The sequence below is a fragment of the Anomaloglossus baeobatrachus genome, chromosome 6 (genome assembly GCF_048569485.1).
Source record: "Anomaloglossus baeobatrachus isolate aAnoBae1 chromosome 6, aAnoBae1.hap1, whole genome shotgun sequence".
NCBI classification, from domain to species: domain Eukaryota; kingdom Metazoa; phylum Chordata; class Amphibia; order Anura; family Aromobatidae; genus Anomaloglossus; species Anomaloglossus baeobatrachus.
This window is the reverse complement of record NC_134358.1, coordinates 395,900,248-395,918,540: the sequence shown is the minus strand read 5'-3', so window position 1 is coordinate 395,918,540 and position 18,293 is coordinate 395,900,248. Positions and strand designations below refer to the sequence as shown.

The window sequence follows — 18,293 nt, the reverse complement described above, 5'->3', positions numbered from 1 at the left end:
AGCTGGGGAACATTGTCTAAGCAGAAGGAAGCAACTGTTTTTACAGGATAACCTTGCATGCGGCTTGATTCATACGTCGTTCACAAAGTTTAATCTGCCCAATTTCTAGAGTAAGGTAGTAATATTTGAGGAGTCTAATTTTCAGCTTTGCCCAACACCTGATTGTCTACTGGTTAGACGGAGACCTGGAGAAGCATACAAGCCACGGTGTCTTGCACCCACTGTGAAATTTGGTGGAGGATTGGTGATGATCTGGGGATACTTCAGCAAGGCTGGAATTGGGCAGATTAAACTTTGTGAAGGACGTATGACTCAAGTTGCATACAAGGTTATCCTGGAAAAACAGTTGTTTCCTTCTGCTCAGGCAATGTTCCCCAACTCTGAGGACTGTTTTTTCCAGCAGTATGATGCGCCATGCCACACAGCGAGGTCAATGTGTGGATGAATGACCACCACATCAAAACCATGTCATGGTCAGCCCAATCTCCAAACCTGAACCCCATTGAAAACCTCTGGAATGTAATTAAGAGAGAGCTGAATAATCACAAGCCATCAAACAAAGAAGAACTGCTTATATTTTTGCCCCAGGAGGGGCATAAGGTCACCCATAAGCAGTGTGAAAGACTGGTGGAAGGCATGCCAAGGCGCATGAAAGCTGTGATTAAAAATCATGGCTATTCCACAAAATATTGATTTCTGAACTCTTCCTGAGTTAAACCATCATTAGTATTATTATTTCTAAATGATTACGAACTTATCTTCTTTGCATTATTTGAGGTCTGAAAGCGATGCATTTTTTTGTTATTTTGACCATCTCTCATTTTCAGAAAATAAATACAAAATTTATTGCTTGGAAATTCGGAGACGTTGTCAGTAGTTTATAGAATAAAAGAACAATTTACATTTTACTCAAAAATATACCTATAAAGAGAAAAATCTGAAAAACTGAAAATTTTGCAGTGGTCTCTTATTTTTTTCCAGAGCTGTATAATAACATAATGACATGCAGAGGCCAAATCACAAAGATATGATCACTCTCCAAATATTCATAGACCTAACCGTATCCGCATCCAAAGATGGCTAGAAGTACGTGGTGATTTTAGCTGTATAGTCACATAGTGCAGTATTGCAATACTATATCAGAACATGATCAAAGTGAATGTGGCCATGTTGTGACTCGGAAGATGGCACAAAACTCAAGTTGCAGGAAATCTGAACCCACTGTATTTCTGGCCATCTGAGTCATGCCTTCAGCAACCGTCAACGAATTCATGAGCGAAAAAAAATGTAAAAGAATAAAATTCACATTTCAATACAAAACTGATCCAGAAATAGTATTTGGATGACTGACACAGAGAATGACAGACCGAGGTCAGACATCCCTGTCTGCACACTGATATACAGACTGGCTTTGGGTCCTATTAGCCTTCCAATAAGGTTGCTGCGTTCTGGTCAGGAGACCCACGTCTAAACCTCACGGTGGGCTGCGTTTCCCCTTGGGCTCTTCATGGACAGATAGGAATAGATAACTTTTCATGTTAGAAAAAAAGAGCCATAAAAATGCGATATAACGAATTTGGAGAATGCCTCAGACATTTCATCCTCTGTCTTGTGAGGATCAGTGGTTTGTTACCTTCCAAGGGTGATCTCATTAGTAAATTCTTGGTTACAGAATGATAAATGAAGCAGCAGATCTTTACAATAACATACAAACATAGAGGACACTTTATTTGCAAAGCTGTGTTTGAGGGGAATGGCTAAGACAGTGGATTGGGTGCAGTGACAGCGGATCTAGTCGTAGCGGAAGTGTTTAACAAAGGAGCAACCACTTTTTAATCAAGCTGAAAATAATAACAGAATAATACCTTCCAATATAGTATGCTAATTCCATAGTTCCTCTCTTTCTGTTCCTCTTACAGGTTGTGTTGTCTCTATTTAGTAAGTAGCAGCTAGTCACATAAATCTGACAAACACATTACTGACTGCAATACAGGCTCAAATATTAAAGGGGTCTCATTCTTTTAAAAGGTAACATTGTCTAGTGCTTGTACACAAGCAAGTTTGCAATTTTTGTTTTTTATTGTTTCCAGCTCATAGCCTAGGTTACCATCCGCCTTTGCAGTCTTAGGCTATGTGCACACACTGTGTTTTTGTTGCATTTTTTTGGTGCCGTTTTGTCACCCTGCTGCACATCTATCCTTATGCCAGCAAAGTCGATGAGAATTCTGAAGTGTTGTGCAGATGTCACTTATTTTTCCCTTGCAGATTTGCAACAGAAAATAAATTATAGCATGTCAGTCAGCGGTTTTGCCAGCGTTTTTCCAGCCCAAATACATGAAAACGCACTGAAAATGCACGTTTTTCTGCCAGGAGATGCAAATTTGGTGCTAAAATTTTTGCAAATTCTTAGCGTGCACACATAACCTAACGGCTGTGTCTGACGGTCTGAAGAACGTACAAACTTTCCAAAGAGTTAGTCAACTTTAGAGCAGCACTTACAATCACTGGAGCACAGGTCTTTGGTGCTACTTCACTCCCGCAATGCTACCTCGTATATCAGCAGCGCAGAGTGCACAGTTTGGGCCAGCAAAAACAATGGATGCACTGTGGAATAAGATGACATATTAGGGTCTTATCTTATTACAAAATGCTAGCGATTGTCTGTCCGCCGTCTCCAACATCATGTCATCCCTCTATCTAAAACTGAAACTGTCGAAAACTGAACTTCTCCTGTTTCTTCCCTCCCAAGCCCAATATTACCATTTCTGTGTGTGGCTCTACCATTACGGCCCAGCAGCACGCCCACTGTCTTGGGGTTACATTTGACTCTGATCTCTCCTTCACTCCTCGTTCACTTGCTCGCTCATGACAATTCCACCTCAAAAACATCTCTAAAATTCGTCCTTTTCTTACCGTTGACTCTGCAAAAACTCTTACTGTCGCTCTCATTCATTCTCGCCTGGATTATTGAAATTCTTTACTAATTGGTCTTCCTGTTACTAAATTCTCCCCTCTCCAATCCATTCTGAATGCCGCAGCCAGGATTATTTGCCTCTCCTGGTTCTGTGCCAGTCATTGCACTGGTTGCCTATCCGCTACAGAATCCAACATAAACTTATCACTCTCACTCACAAAGCTCTCCACAGTTCACCGCCCTACATCTTCTCCCTCACCTCTGTCTATCACCCCACCCGTGCCCTGTCCTGCTAATGACTTAAGACTGACATTCTCAACAATTCGAACCTCCCACTCCCGTCTTCAGGATTTCTCACGAGCTGCACCAATTCTCTGGAACACACTACCAAGAACAATCCAATTAATTCCCAACATCCACACCTTTTAAGCGGGCCCTAAAAACGCATTTCTTTAGACTAGCCGATCACCTCACCTCCCTCATCTAATCTAGTCCCATTCTGCCCTTCATAAAATGTACTTCCAATTCTTCTCCCCCTGTATCTTCTGATTGCATTCCCCTTCATGTACTTTTTTACACTCTGTATGTATAAATTCTGGACTGCACTGAAACTGGAGCTTTCATTTATACCTGTTGGTGTTTATTGTGATATTCTGGCCTATTAGATTTGAGATGGGGAAAGGTGGGTGAAGATGTGAACTGTCTTATCAAATGATAAGGGAGGACATTGATAGCTTGCCTGACTAGCTTCCTATGAGGCTGAGATGCCTGAAGCTTGTGGGGAACTTCAGGCTGTAGCCATGTTATTATTTTTTTTTTTTTTTCTCCCTGAGCATGGTGGTGTCGCGTAGACCTTGAATTTGCATCATTTTAGGAGGTAAATGCTGAACATACCGAGTGCTTCCAAGCTCTCCATTCGATCTTCAGTACATCTGTGCTTCAGTAATGCTGCAGTCAATGATACTTCTGCTGCACCATCGAAGGGCGCACAGGGTCAGGATTCCGGGTTTCCAATTAAACTTTCTGTGTTTGTTACCTTAGTGAAGATGGCATTGGCTGCTTCATGTTTGCCGTGTGGTTCCGATCAGCCTGCCTATTTAGGTTCCTTTGCGTCATTCATGCCTCGCCTGAGTATTTGATTACTTCCCTTGCTGCTCCCTGGACCTGGCTCTTCTGACTGGTGTTGCATCTACTTCTGGCTGCGCCTAGCTGCACTCCTGGTTTCCAGATCTCTCTTGCTTCACCTGTTCCCAGGAAAGATGCATAGTAGCAGTATCACTGGATACGCTGTAGTTTCCTGCCGTCTCGTCGGGTAGACTTGTCTCTACTCTGCTTCAAGGGATGTGCTCCAAGAAGGGTCTCAAGTCTGCTTGCACTTATACTACGGTCTGCACCAGCACCCGTTGTTAGTGTGTACACTGTCCTGTAGACTTTGCTCTGCAGTCTTGGTGGTGTTACTGAGGACTGTTCTGGACTTGTTTAACTTGTGTATGAACTATTTCTAGATCTATGGAGAGTCTTACTTCTACTTACTTGCACTTGCTTTGACTGATATTGTGTTAACTTTCTGCACTATTGTTGCATCTGTGTGAATACAGACTTGACCCTTCTTGTCTCAGTTCACTCCCACGTCATGAGGTTCCAAGGTATCCATTAAATCTTAGCAGCTAGTGGTGCAATGATGCTTTTGGTCAGAACTGTTTATCAAGCAGATCTCCCAACCCCAAAATAGGCAGGACAATGGGAGCGATGCGTATCCACAGAAAATGAGAATAACCTTTTAACTACTTTCTTGCCCCATGATGTAGTATTTTGTCATGGGAACAATGCCACATGTACAAATTGACACAGTAATATGTCTAGTGTTGGCACAGGACAGTAGAGTTGTGTTAGGGGATGTGCGCACGTGTGTGTATTGCATGCAGTTACGCTGCGTTCTGCACCGCAGCGTAACTGCATGCGTCCTGCGTCCCCTGCACAATCTATGGAGATTGTGCAGGAGCTCTGTGCACGTGGCCTATTAGAACGCAGCGCTTCGGCTGCTGCCCGAATCGCTACGTTCTAAGAAGTGACATGTCACTTCTTTTGTGCGGTTTTCATGCTGTCTGTAGGGAGAGGCAGCATGCAGAGCGCACGTTCTCTGCCGGCACCATGCGCTTCAGAACGGAGCTTTTCAGCTGTGCTCTGAAGCGCACCTTTTAGGTGCGGTGCAGAGCGCACACGTGCCCACATAGCCTCAGGGTATGTGTCCACGATCAGGACTCACTGCGTTGTGAACACAGCGAGTTCTTACCGGGGTGGTAGGCCGCGCGTCTACTCCACAGGAGAACGCAGCTGTCAGTACCCACGATCAGGGTTCAGTGCGCTGCGGTCTATCGCTTGTGTTCTCCCTACAGAGGACGCAGGCAATTCCACAGCAAACAATTGACATGCTGCAGTCTGGAAAGACGCTCTTGTCAGGGTTTGCAGCGGAAAAAACAAGCACAGTGGGCACGGGATTTATAGAAATCCCATCCTCTGTGCTTGTACTGTACAACGCAGCGGTTTGGACGCAGCTGACGTATGCTGCATCCAAACCACTGCAAATACTGATCGTGGGCACGCAGCCTTATACCGTCATTGCCTTGCTTTAACAGCCAGAAAGGGAGACCAGTAAATCTAGCAAATACCTAGGGGTTAAATTATCATCCAGTCACCCCATCTGTCTGATTGTGGTTCATTGATGGGTTGCTATGGCAGTTTTGGCCTTGTGCTTACAAACGTAACACCGCAGTCTGGGAGTATTGTAATGTTGTATACACATAATCGTGCTGTTACATGGTCATGTCCTTAAGTGGAACTAAAAAAAAACAAAAAAAAAAAAACAAAAAAAAAACATATATAAAGGAGAAAAAAAAAACTAAATAAAATACCAATAAGCTAAAATAACAAACTACTTATTTCAATTATGCTTTATTATTCTAAAAATTATAAAGAACAGTACACAACTCAGATTTCCAATAATATTTAAGAAAAACAATTTAATTTACTGTGCAAAAATAGTAAAACATAAAATATATATTTAATATTGTCAATGCATGCCAGAGATTTAGCGTAACGCATAATTGCTACTTCTTGTTAAATGGTAATGTAACTGTTGGGAGCCCATGGATAGCATAGTAAATGGGGGGCCCACTAAAGCCCCTGTAGCTGCCATCTTTGTTCTCCTGTCTAAGAGAACCATTATTACACTTTATACTGAAATACTATGGTATTGCAGTTTATAATTTAATCAACTAAAGGATCCTTAGTGAGACTAAAACGATATAAGAAAATGTATCTAAAAGTTTAACCCCCCCCCCCTTTTTCCCATTGAAAAATAAAACAAATTAAGCATTTGGTATCTTATCACAATTTGAACATTTATTTAGACTGTACATTAATTGTTGAAAAGAAGAAAACAAATACTGGAAACACCAGAATTACTATTTTCTGTGCTTCTCTAAAAGAATACAGGAAAAAGCTATCAAAATGTCTTATGTACAGCAGAATGGTATCAATAAAAAGCACAGCTCTGCGCACAGAAGCAAGACCTTATACAGCCCCGGGGACGACAACATAAGCCCAAAAATTATTTTCTTACAAGGTTCTAAATTTATTTTCAACTACTAAAATAAAAAAAATGTATGTTTGGTATCGCCATAATCAAATTGCCTGGTCATTTTTATCGTATGCAGAGTACTGTAAAAACAAAAGCCAAAAAATAATGGTAAAATTACTTGTATGTCACCGTACTTAGCATTTTTTTGCCTCCTGGGACATTGTATGATATAATGAATGGTGTCAAAACTACAATTCGTACCCCCAAATAACAATATGACCTTCGACAAAAAACCCCCCAAAAAAACAGATTATGGCTCTCGGAAGAAAGGGAGGAGAAAAAACAAAGATCAGACAACAAACATGTCTTGGAACTTGAAGGGCTAAACAAAAACTAGTATTTTCCCCAAACTGGTGGCACTGAAAATTACATCTCATCCATTCTCGTATGACTACTGCAATTAGGGTTGAATGGAGCGTCTTGGTCACATATGAACAATTTTCACACCAGTTTCTATGGGACTGATGGGTACTGGTATCACAATCTGCCAGTCATATAGATCTAAATAGAGCAGCGATGTCACAATACTTAAAGGGAACCTGTCATCAGAAATTTAGCTTTAAACCTAAGCATTTCCCTCTCTGGAGCTCGTGGGCTGCATTCTAGCAAGGTTCCCTTTTGGTTTCAAAGGGGGCACAAAAAGTACAGGAACCTTGCTAGAATGCAGCCCACGAGCTGCAGAGGGGGAAACTTTTAGGTTTAAAGCTAAGTTTCTGATGATAGGTTCCCTTTAACATTTCTAGCCCAGTCCACAGTGAAGAGAAAGTAGGGGATCAAGACCACCATTCTCATAGCATCTGTAGCACAGGTTATAAATACTAGATTAATGAAGAGCCCAATGGAACATTGGTCAAACATATGTATTGCCTATTCCTATATTGTCTAAGATCACTGTTGGAGATAGCAGAGATGGCATTCTTATATAGTGAGTGAAGAACACAAACTCTGCCGCCACTTCCTTCAAACGGGACACAAGTCCCTCTTTCTGGTGATTGTGGGAGGTCTCATTTATTGGAATGCCATTAAACCTGTTGTTTGGTGATACCTTGTTGCAATTAGAAAATCCTTAAAAAACAAAAAGTGCAGTGTCCTTAAAGGGAATCTGTCAATAGATTTTTGCTACCTCCTCTGAGAGCAGCATGATGGAGGCAAAGAGATCCTGAAGCCAACAATGTATCATGTAGATTACTGGCTGCAACCGTTCTAACAAAATCAAAGATTTTAGTTTTAGCATGTAGCAAACCTTAACAAGCTGCCCCCTACCCCCACAACAGGCATTCTGTCACACTGAGTTATGCACAAACTTCGTCGACTGCCATGGCGGCATTGGGCGCTGTTCAGATTGCAGATTCTGAAGCTCTGCCCGATGGTTTCTCTGGTGTCTGGGATGAACACAGGCAGATTCAGGCGTCAACCTGCTGCGCTTATCCATAGGCAGGCTAATAAGAGTTAATCTCTGCTGGTCTGCTTGCTCCTTTTGGTCACATGTTGTGGAGAGGCCTATCTCAACTGCTTCCCTTCTATTTATGCTAGTTGAAACCTTCCACCCATTCCAGCTATAGTTTATTCTATGTTGGTCTGTGAGGTGTGGTATTTCAGACTTACAGGTGAAAGTTTTGCTCATTGCTTGGTGGGGTTGTGGAGTTTATGTAAATTAGGACAAAGATGGATATGTGAGACCTGTAAAGTGTAGTTTTCCAAGTTTTTTTACATGGCTAGAAACACACCTGGGAGGTTTGCATTGTTCCTTCCATATTTATTGATTGCCTTATGCTGCATTTATACTGAAATATGATCATGCACGTGTGTTGTTAAAAATGCTAATTTCACGATTATTTGGTCATGTAAACAGACCAATAAATAAGCAAAATTCTCGCTCATTGGTTGAACCAATTTTTGTTTAGCGCAAAAAATTATTGTTCTTTGCATTGACCTGTGTAAACATGTGGAGAACTATGGCACCTTTATGCATGTCGCTCAGTACGCATCATTTGAGCATTTTTGAGCAGTGGAATCCTTAGGATTTCGCTGTGCATGCTCTCTCTGTCTCCCTGCACACATAACCAGGGTACACATCGGGTTACTAAGCAAAGCACTTTGCTTAGAAACCCGATATTTACCCTGGCTACATGTGCAAGGAGCCAGCGCTAAGAGGTGTACGCTGGTAACCAAGGTAAATAATGGGTAACAAAGCAAAGTGCTTTGCTTAGTTACCCAATATATACCCTGGCTACGTGTGCAGGAAGCCCACACTTCCCCGCTCGGCTTTTCCCCCTCCCGCACTCCACTCCGTATGTACACACACACTCACACTCACCTGTCCCCAGCCATGCAGTCCCCGTGGCACTGACGTCCTCAGCACCATGGCCCCGCTCGGCTCCACCCACCCTGCACTCCACCCCCCGCACACATTCTCGGTGGCCGAACGATCAGCTGATCACCCGGCGGCCTGCTGCTGTGAGCGATCAGCTGATCACCCGGCTGCTGTGAGCGATCAGCTGATCACCCGGCTGCTGTGAGCGATCAGCTGATCACCCGGCTGCTGTGAGCGATCAGCTGATCACCCGGCTGCTGTGAGCGATCAGCTGATCACCCGGCTGCTTTGAGCGATCAGCTGATCACCCGGCTGCTTTGAGCGATCAGCTGATCACCCGGCTGCTTTGAGCGATCAGCTGATCACCCGGCTGCTGTGAGCGATCAGCTGATCACCCGGCTGCTGTGAGCGCTCAGCTGATCACCCGGCTGCTGTGAGCGCTCAGCTGATCACCCGGCTGCTGTGAGCGCTCAGCTGATCACCCGGCTGCTGTGAGCGCTCAGCTGATCACCCGGCGGCCGGCTGCTGTGAGCGCTCAGCTGATCACCCGGCGGCCGGCTGCTGTGAGCGCTCAGCTGATCACCCGGCGGCCAGGTGATCAGCTGATCGTTCACAATAGTCTGCCGCCAGTAAAACTGTAAAAAAGAAAAAAAAAAAAGCAGATTCTGTTGTTTTGTACGATTTGTTGCATCCGTTGTGCCACTATATGCAACATATCCGTTGCATCCGTCACACAATGCAATGCAACGGATGCCGTTCAACGCAAGTGTGAAACTAGCCTCAGTTACTGCAGTGCATAACGGGGCAGGACTGCCATGTTGTAGAAATAACAAATGCTTTCTCATTAGTAATGTCACTGGGTCTGTATTTTTCTGGATCATGTCTATTTGTTTTCTGATCTAACACTACAAACTTTAAGCAACTTCTTAAAATATACAGATCTGTAAAGCAATTATTAAAAGTTTCCCTTTTTCGAATATTGATACTAAAACTGAAAAATTCTGGTGCTTTTGGCTTTGATGTCCCGACTTCCGCGCTGTGATAACATTGGTTGTGGCTCCAAAACTCCAGCATTTAGAAGGTCATTTTTTCCAATAAATTCTTAAAATGCATTTTTTTTTAGGCAAGATCTGGAAAAGCCCAATCTAAAACATGTTGCTTTAAATGACCATTCCAAACATACCCTGTTAATTAACCTGCTGGGAATCATGGGAACAGTGCCTTATCTGGCGACATTCGCGGCTCTTCTTTTGATTAGCCAGACTGGTGTAAAGTCATTGATGCAGTGTGGTGCACATCAACAGAAGAGCCACAGATGCCATCAGGTAAAAGGCTGTTATCAAAGCTCTTATCCTACGGCCATAGATTACTGTTGTGGCCGATACACCTCATGCCAGTTGATTTACACCAACTTTACTTGTAATATGAATTGCTGAGTGGCTGGGTTCTGTGACTAGCTTAAAGGAGTTAACTGCTGCAGCTGTTTGTAGTTTACGTGGGGTGATCACTGCTGAAGACAGTGATTAGCTGCAGCAGTCAAGTGGGCATGTACATTATGTGATCATGGCGGGGAAGGTCGACAAAAAGGGGCAGTCAACTGTAGGCAGACGATTTACCAGATTAGTAGTTATTGTAATACGTTCCTTGTGTTGAGGTTATTTTTTTTTTAAATATCACAGACAATCAGTTTAATAAAATTACTAAGGAACAAGATGGCCATACATGCTACGTTTTTTTTGGTCGTGGTACACACACAATTTCCTTGGTTTTCCCTTTTTGTTAAACAAAAGATTTTGTTTTTTTTAAGATACGGATGGTTTGAAAATAATAAGCTGCGGCATGCTCTCCTTCCAGCGCAGGCTGATCCAGAGGTCTACGCCAGCTCCAGAATCTGTGTGTGCTCCATTTGGAAATCACAGCACCGCTGCAGCCTGTCATTGAATGTCGCGGTCAGATAATTCTAAACGAATCACACATCGCTTCCAGAGCAGATGCAGGCCTACCGAGCATGTCCGGAATCCATGCGGGTGCTGGAAAGTGTGTATGCCTTCACTTGTTATCTTCAAGCATTACATGCCTAAAATAAATGATCTATGTTATGGACAAACCCTTTTAAAGAATAGGGAAAAATTTGATAATCTCTATAATGTAATCCCACATGTTGGAAAATCTGTAAATCCGAGTGGTTCTGTGTTTCAAAGGAAATAATAATTACTTGTGAATGTTTAGACACCGCTTGTCTCGTTGGCCTGAAATATGGCACAGCGGGAAGTCGTCTTGGCTTTGAGTATGCTGATATTTTTTTTTTCCCATCTTGTAAAAGAATCTAAAAATGTATAATAAAATTAAACACTAATGATTCTTTTCTTTCAATGGCAGCTATCCTTGAAAATCAGACTTATATTAAGGCTTTATTTAAAAGAATATGGATCATTCTTTATGTAGGTAGGTGAGCAGTTTAGTTGTAGTAGGCTTGGTTTTTTTTTTCCTTCAATGTTTCCCCAAAAATAAGACCTACCACAAAAATAAGCTCTAGCAGGATTTTTCGGTCTTTTTGAAGTATGCTTATGAAATAATCTCTACTCAAAATTTAGCCCTACTTGTGGTTCATCATACAAATAGTACCCTGAAATAAGGCTTGGACAGCCCTTTCAGGATATGTAACTTTTATTGGTGTATGTTCCCCATTGTGTTTGTGTAAGCCCTAGAGGTTTATAGCCACATGCCGGCTAGTTAATGCAATGAATATTTACCCCTTCCCCAGCCCACCCCTCTGCGTCAGTGATTGGACTGTGTGTTAATTGTAAATGAATATTCACCCCCCCCCCCCCACCCATTTTCCTGCCCACCGCTCTGTGCTCGCATCAGTGATTGGACTGTGTTAATTGCAAATGAATGTTCACCCCCTTTCATATTTCTGCCCACCCCTCTGTGCCGTGTCAGTGATTCACTGAGCTGGTCATATTTCTGCCCAAGGAAAGCATTGCAACGCTGGGACTGGCCAGTAGCTCTCCTCACTTGAGTACTTCTATGCAGCTGTCACGCTCAGGTCAGGAGAGCCCCCGGCCAGTCCCAGTATTGCAAAGTGCTGAATATTAATTTCAATTAACATGTTACAATCGCTGACGACGGCACAGAGGGGTGGGCGGGGGAAGGGAGTGAATTACAATTTTTCATTAACTGGTGACTTAATCACTTGATGCCAATACAAAATATAAGCTATCCCCTGAAAATAGGCCTAGCTCATGTTTTAGCCAAAAATAATATAAGAGCCTGTCTTATTTTTGGGGCAACACAGTAGCAGTATCGGCTAGAGATAATACCATCCTCGGGAATATAACCTGAAGCACTTCTCAAATTTTAAACCAGTGAAACATCTATTTATTGCCTGGCAACATGTTAATTGTTGCACATTTAACCATAAGCCAAGGACATTTTATCCACCAATGCTTGGTAAATGTCATCGCAAAGAAATAGCGTATGAAAGAAAAGTGACTGTGTTATATGTAAGAAGCCGTATTTCTGTACATCCATTGTAAATTGAAGTGTTTATAGATTGATACGTTTTATTCATGAAGAATGTTATGATACTTAATTAATCTATATTTTGTCATTACTTTATATCATATTTATCTTTTTTTTTTTTTTTTTTTTTTTTTTTTTTACATCACGGTCTTTAATTAAAAAAAAAATACTAAATGATTAAAGTCCTCCTAACAGCTTGAGCAACACCTGTAAACTAATTACATGGCTACATCTGTCTTTAAAGGCTGGCGGGCAAACCCATTGTGTGGGGATAGTTTACAGTATATAGTAATGTTGTTCAAGACTTTCTTCACTACATATCCATATGCCTTGACTAGTCGCAAATGAGTGTATTATGGATGGTCCAGTTCTGCTCTGTCTGCCGACAGCACACCCACTGAGGCCAGACTGTGCTCTCTGATCTGGCTTCACTCTTTTCTCCCAGAACATTACACCCAGTTTGCTTGGGAACATCACAACTTTGGCCGTGTACAGTGGACCTCAACCTAAATGTCCGAGGCTTGAAGTCGCAATGCACATGCCCAAAGTCCTGGCGATCACATGCAGCCGCGGGATGCAAACTTCTGGGAGGAGAAAGTGAACCCGGATCAGGGATCACAGTCATGCCTCAGTGGTCTGTCGCTTTTTCATCATACGTACACAGGAAATTGAATAAAGACGTCATATGTTAAAAAAAACGATCTAGAAGAAAACTATAACCCGTCCCACAAAAAACAAGCCCCATATTGGCTCATTTGGCAAAAATATAAAAAAAGTTACAGCTCTCAGAATATGGCGATACAAAAACAAATTCAGTTTGCAAAACATTGTAAGTGTGCAAAGCATAAAAGAATGATATGAATCTGGTATCTCTGTAACCGTACTGACCCAAAGAATAAATTGATCTGATCACATTTACCCACCTGTGAGTCGTGCCAAAGAAAGTCAAAATAAAATCAATGGCTGAATTGCTTGTTTGTATTCATCCTGCATCTGGGAAATCTAAATAAAAAGCCGTCCAAAAATGTTCTATAACCCAAAATGGAACTAAACAATCTTCAACTCGTCGTGCAAAAAATAAGCCCTCACACAGCTCACCCCCACTTGGGTCTGTAATCTGTCACTGGAAATATAGGATATTTCCACATGACGGGGTAAGGCTGGTGCCACATGGGGATTGCTGAGATCACCTCGCATGACACTCAGCTCACGCTGGCAGCACAGCAGAGTCGAGTGTGATGCGAGTGTCCCTGCGACTAGGGTCCGTTTGTGCGAGCAGACCTCAGCTGAGGAGGTGCATGCCAGCGCTGCGGAGGGGCGGGCCGGCACTGAGGAGGGACGGGCCAGCACTGTGGAGGGGTGGGCCGGGACTGAGGAGGTGGAGGGCCGGCACTGAGGAGGGGCAGGCCAGCGCTGCGGAGGGGCGGGCCGGTACTGAGGAGGGGGAGGGCCGGCACTGAGGAGGGGCAGGCCAGCGCTGCGGAGGGGCGGGAGGGATTTATCTCCCTCTCTCCTCCGTTGCCTGCTATTGCTATTCTCGCACTGCACTCGCGAGTGCATTGCGATTTTTCTCTTGCCCCATGGACTTGAATGGATGAGAGAGAAGCAATGATCGCATTACAATCGCAGCCTGCTGCGATTGTTTTGTGTGTCCGATTAGGGCTGAGAAAATAATTGCTCATGTGCGCTGACACACAGGCTAATATTGGTCCCAGTGGAATGCAATTTATTTATTTTTTTTATTGCACTCCACTCGCACCGTTTTTCTCGCCGTGTGGCTTAGGCCTAAAACAAAGACTCTGGAAAATCGACAAGCCTTCCACCCCCTCAAACAAAATAGGGACATCTGCACTCCCACATCTAAATGCCCCCTCCTTCTGAACCTCCCTGTGCCTAAACCACAGTAAGCGACCAGCGGCATTATTTTAGGGGATGAGCGTAATTAACACTTTATGGAGTATTAGTGTCAGAAGCAGAACCTGGGCATAAGGTATAGGGGCACTACAATATATTGGGGCACAATGTATGGGCACTGAACTGGCATATTTGCAATTCTCCAGAAACAAAAAGGGCATGGCATGGATTTTACCAAATAGTCACTGCAGACTTGAATGAATTCACTGAGATGTGCAGTTTATACAGTGCGGTCACTTTTGGGCTTTTTTCGCGCCTCAGGGGCTTTGCAAATGCAACACAGTGTCTAAATGTGTTTTCCAAAAATCAAACTAGCACTCTCTAGTTTCCGAGTTTTGCATGTGCCCAAACATTTAGGTTTTTTAACCACATGTGGGTATCACTATTTTTGGAGAAAATGCAAAAAAATAATGGGATCAATTTTCTTGTATTACTCCCTCGTATAAATTATATATTTGGATGTAAAACTGTATTTTAGCTGAAAACATTTAATATTTTGTTTTCACATTTAAATTTAGTAAAGTTTTGTGAAACTGCTCAGTACACCCCTAGATTCCTTTTAGGGGGTCTAGTTTCCAAAATAGGGTCACTTATGAGGGGGTTTCTGCTTTTTTGGCATGTCATGGGCTCTGAAAATAAGACATGGCATTCACAATCTATTCCAAAAAAATGTTTGCTCCAAAAATCAAATGGTGATCTTTCCTTTCCAAACCCTGCCAAGTTCCTAAACAGCTGTTTTTGACCCCATATAGGGTATTTTTGCGTTCTGGAGAAATTGGCTAACAAATATTGTAAAAAATTATAAATTTGGGGCATTAAACATTTTAGTGGAAGAAAAAACCCTCTAATTTTAATTTTTACATCCAGATTTAAAAGTTCGCTGAGGCACCTACCGAATGGGTTGAAAATGCTCAACACATCCGTAGATGAATTCCTTAATGAGTCTAATTTCCAAAATGGGGGGCACTTTTGGGGGTTTCTGCTGTTTAGGCACCTCAGGGTCTCTGCAAACTCTACATGGTGCCCACAATAAATTCCAGAAAAATTTGTTTTCCTTCCATCCCCAGCCCTCCCATTTGGTCAGAAAGAGGCTTCTGACCACGTGGAGTATCAGCATGTTCAGGAGAAACTAGGTAACAAATTGTTGGGTCCATTTGAAATAATGAAAGAATTGGGGCTAAAGCAGCATATTAGAGGAAAAATAATTTTTTTCAATCCATTTTGCATTAATTCCTATGTTGCGCCTGAAAAGTTAAAACATTTTTGACGGCAGTTTTGAAGTGCTTGAGGGGTGCAGTTTTTTTTACCATGATTGTTAGGAGGACTTGCTATGGTGGGCATCGGGGAGGTCCCAAACAATCAGACATGGGCTTATCTTGTGGCTAGGTAGTAAAAGTTACTCATCATAAAACCCTTTAACATTGCAATAACTGAAGATCTGCGGTTGACCTTTTTGCAACAAATAGAATATAGAAAAATGTTTTAATCTCTTAGCATTACGGTTTTGTTTGTGGATTAAGATTGTGTTTTTGCAGACGTGCTCCTTTAAGACATCTGCATACACTACTTTCTGGAAAGTAAATAACGGCACATAGTGTATTTTTGTGTATAGTTTGCATAAATTGCTTATCCCCTAAATTGCTTTGGGTAATGGTCGGTACATGACTCACAGATCACTCTCCGAGACGTATCCTAATGATGTTTACACACGGTTTGGTTTGCATGCATATTAACACCTACTTAATACTGATACCTCGCCATAGAGCACATTTTCTAATTTATATTGCAGGTGGGAATGAAGCTTTAGTGATTTGTGGCATTGGGTGATAGCATATGAATCTGATTTACAGCCCTAATGGCCACATGTATTTCTTTCAAGAAATTGGATATGTGCCTAGTTTGATGTTCTCATTATAAAAGATAGCATTTTAGTGTGAACATTTCACACATGTTTTTCATTGCCAACAAAATAATGAAATGTAAAGCTTTCACGGTAGCACATTTATTAGAATTTGGAAAGGGAGGGGTGGGCTCAATCATTTGACAAATAATTATATTTATATCCTCCTTTACAAAAAAATGTTTTTACTTGTAGCAAATTATTTGAAAACCGAATGTGAAAATGCATGTGTTAGATTGCATGTTGATTTAAAAAAAACAAACAAGAAAAAAACAAAAAAACTGCATGTGTGTTTTAGATAGCACCTTTAGGGTATGTGCGCACTAGGCGTTTTTTTCACGCTGCGTTTTTATGTGCGTTTTTGTCTAAAAAACGCACCCGCGGCTAAAAAACGCGGCAAAAACGCATGCGTTTTTGCCGCGATTTGGTGCGTTTTTTGCTGCGTTTTTGCTCACTGCGTTTTTAATCAGTGCACAATGCCATTAAAGATTGTTGATGAAAAAAAAAAAAAAAAAAGGTCTGATGTCATTTCCTTCTTCAAAATGTTCATTGTATGCAGGAGAGCAGACAGCTGCAGAACTAGTGTATGCAGGAGAGCAGACAGCAGCTGCAGAACTACAAGTCTCAGCATCCTCCATTCACTAGTGTATGGAGGAGAGCAGACAGCAGCTGCAGAACTACAAGTCTCAGCATCCTCCATTCACTAGTGTATGCAGGAGAGCAGACAGCAGCTGCAGAACTACAAGTCTCAGCATCCTCCATTCACTAGTGTATGCAGGAGAGCAGACAGCAGCTGCAGAACTACAAGTCTCAGCATCCTCCATTCACTAGTGTATGCAGGAGAGCAGACAGCAGCTGCAGAACTACAAGTCTCAGCATCCTCCATTCACTAGTGTATGCAGGAGAGCAGACAGCAGCTGCAGAACTACAAGTCTCAGCATCCTCCATTCACTAGTGTATGCAGGAGAGCAGACAGCAGCTGCAGAACTACAAGTCTCAGCATCCTCCATTCACTAGTGTATGCAGGAGAGCAGACAGCAGCTGCAGAACTACAAGGCTCAGCATCCTCCATCTAGGACTGTATGCAGTTTTTTGCCCAAAAAGAAAAAAAAATGATGTGGGCTTCGCCATATTTTTGTATGCTAGCCGGGTACAGCAGGCAGGTACGGGCTGCCCCCAACCCCCAGCTGCCTATTTGTACCCGGCTGGGAACCAAAAATATAGAGAAGCCCTTTTTTTTTTAATTATTTCATGAAATAATTAAAAAAAAAAAAATGACGTGGGCTTCGCCTAATTTTTGAGTCCAGCCGGGTACAACTAGGCAGCTGGGGATTGGAATCCACAGTGCAGGGTGCCCATGCTTTCTGGGCACCCCCACTGCGAATTGCAGTCCGCAGCCACCCCAGAAAATGGCGCTTTCATAGAAGCGCCATCTTCTGGCGCTGTATCCAACTCTTCTAGCTGCCCTGATGCCGGATGGCTAGCTAGGTAATAATGGAGTTAGGGCTAGCTGTATATTATCAGCTAGCCCTAAGCCCGAAATTCATGGTGTCACGCCAATATTAGACATGGCCACCATGAATTTCTAGTAATGATAAAAAAAAAACACAACACACAGAAAAATATTTTTATTAGAAATAAAACACAACACCATTAGTGACTCCATCTTTATTGAAATAAACCCCCCTCCGCAGTAATCCTGGGTCAGGGTCCCGCGCCGTCCAATCAGGATCCAATATCATCTGATCGGTTTGCTGGAAGGCAAAGCGATCAGATGATGTGTCAGGTTCAAGTGCCTGAATCCCATCACACATCAGCTGATTGTATAAAAGCCGGTTATACAATCAGCTGATGCATCAGTGCCAAAAAAAAAAAAAATAATACTCACTTATGTGCTGTGCTGATTACCGGCAGCTCCTGGAGCGATCGATTGGACAGGAGTCTGATCCTATACGATCGCTGCCGGAGCTGCCGGTAATCAGCTGATGAAGTCCCCTGACGGCAGGATCAGCTGATAGCCGGCCGGGCGCGAAAAAGCCGGCGACACCGCGATCAGCTGATGCGTCAGGTGACTGCATCAGGTGAT

The 18,293-nt window shown here is 42.7% G+C and overlaps 1 protein-coding gene across 2 annotated transcripts in view; it reads left to right on the top strand.

The window, feature by feature from the left end:
- Positions 1–18,293, top strand: part of DPY19L1 (dpy-19 like C-mannosyltransferase 1) — a 210,427-nt gene that overhangs the window by 5,458 nt on the left and 186,676 nt on the right. The window contains exon 2 of one of the 2 annotated variants that reach the window (XM_075315107.1): positions 11,248–11,313. The exons of the other annotated variant lie outside the window; for it this stretch is intronic. Within the exon in view, the coding sequence (XP_075171222.1) occupies positions 11,248–11,313 (66 nt within the window). The remainder of the gene's footprint in view (positions 1–11,247; positions 11,314–18,293) is intronic. 2 annotated transcript variants of the gene reach the window in all.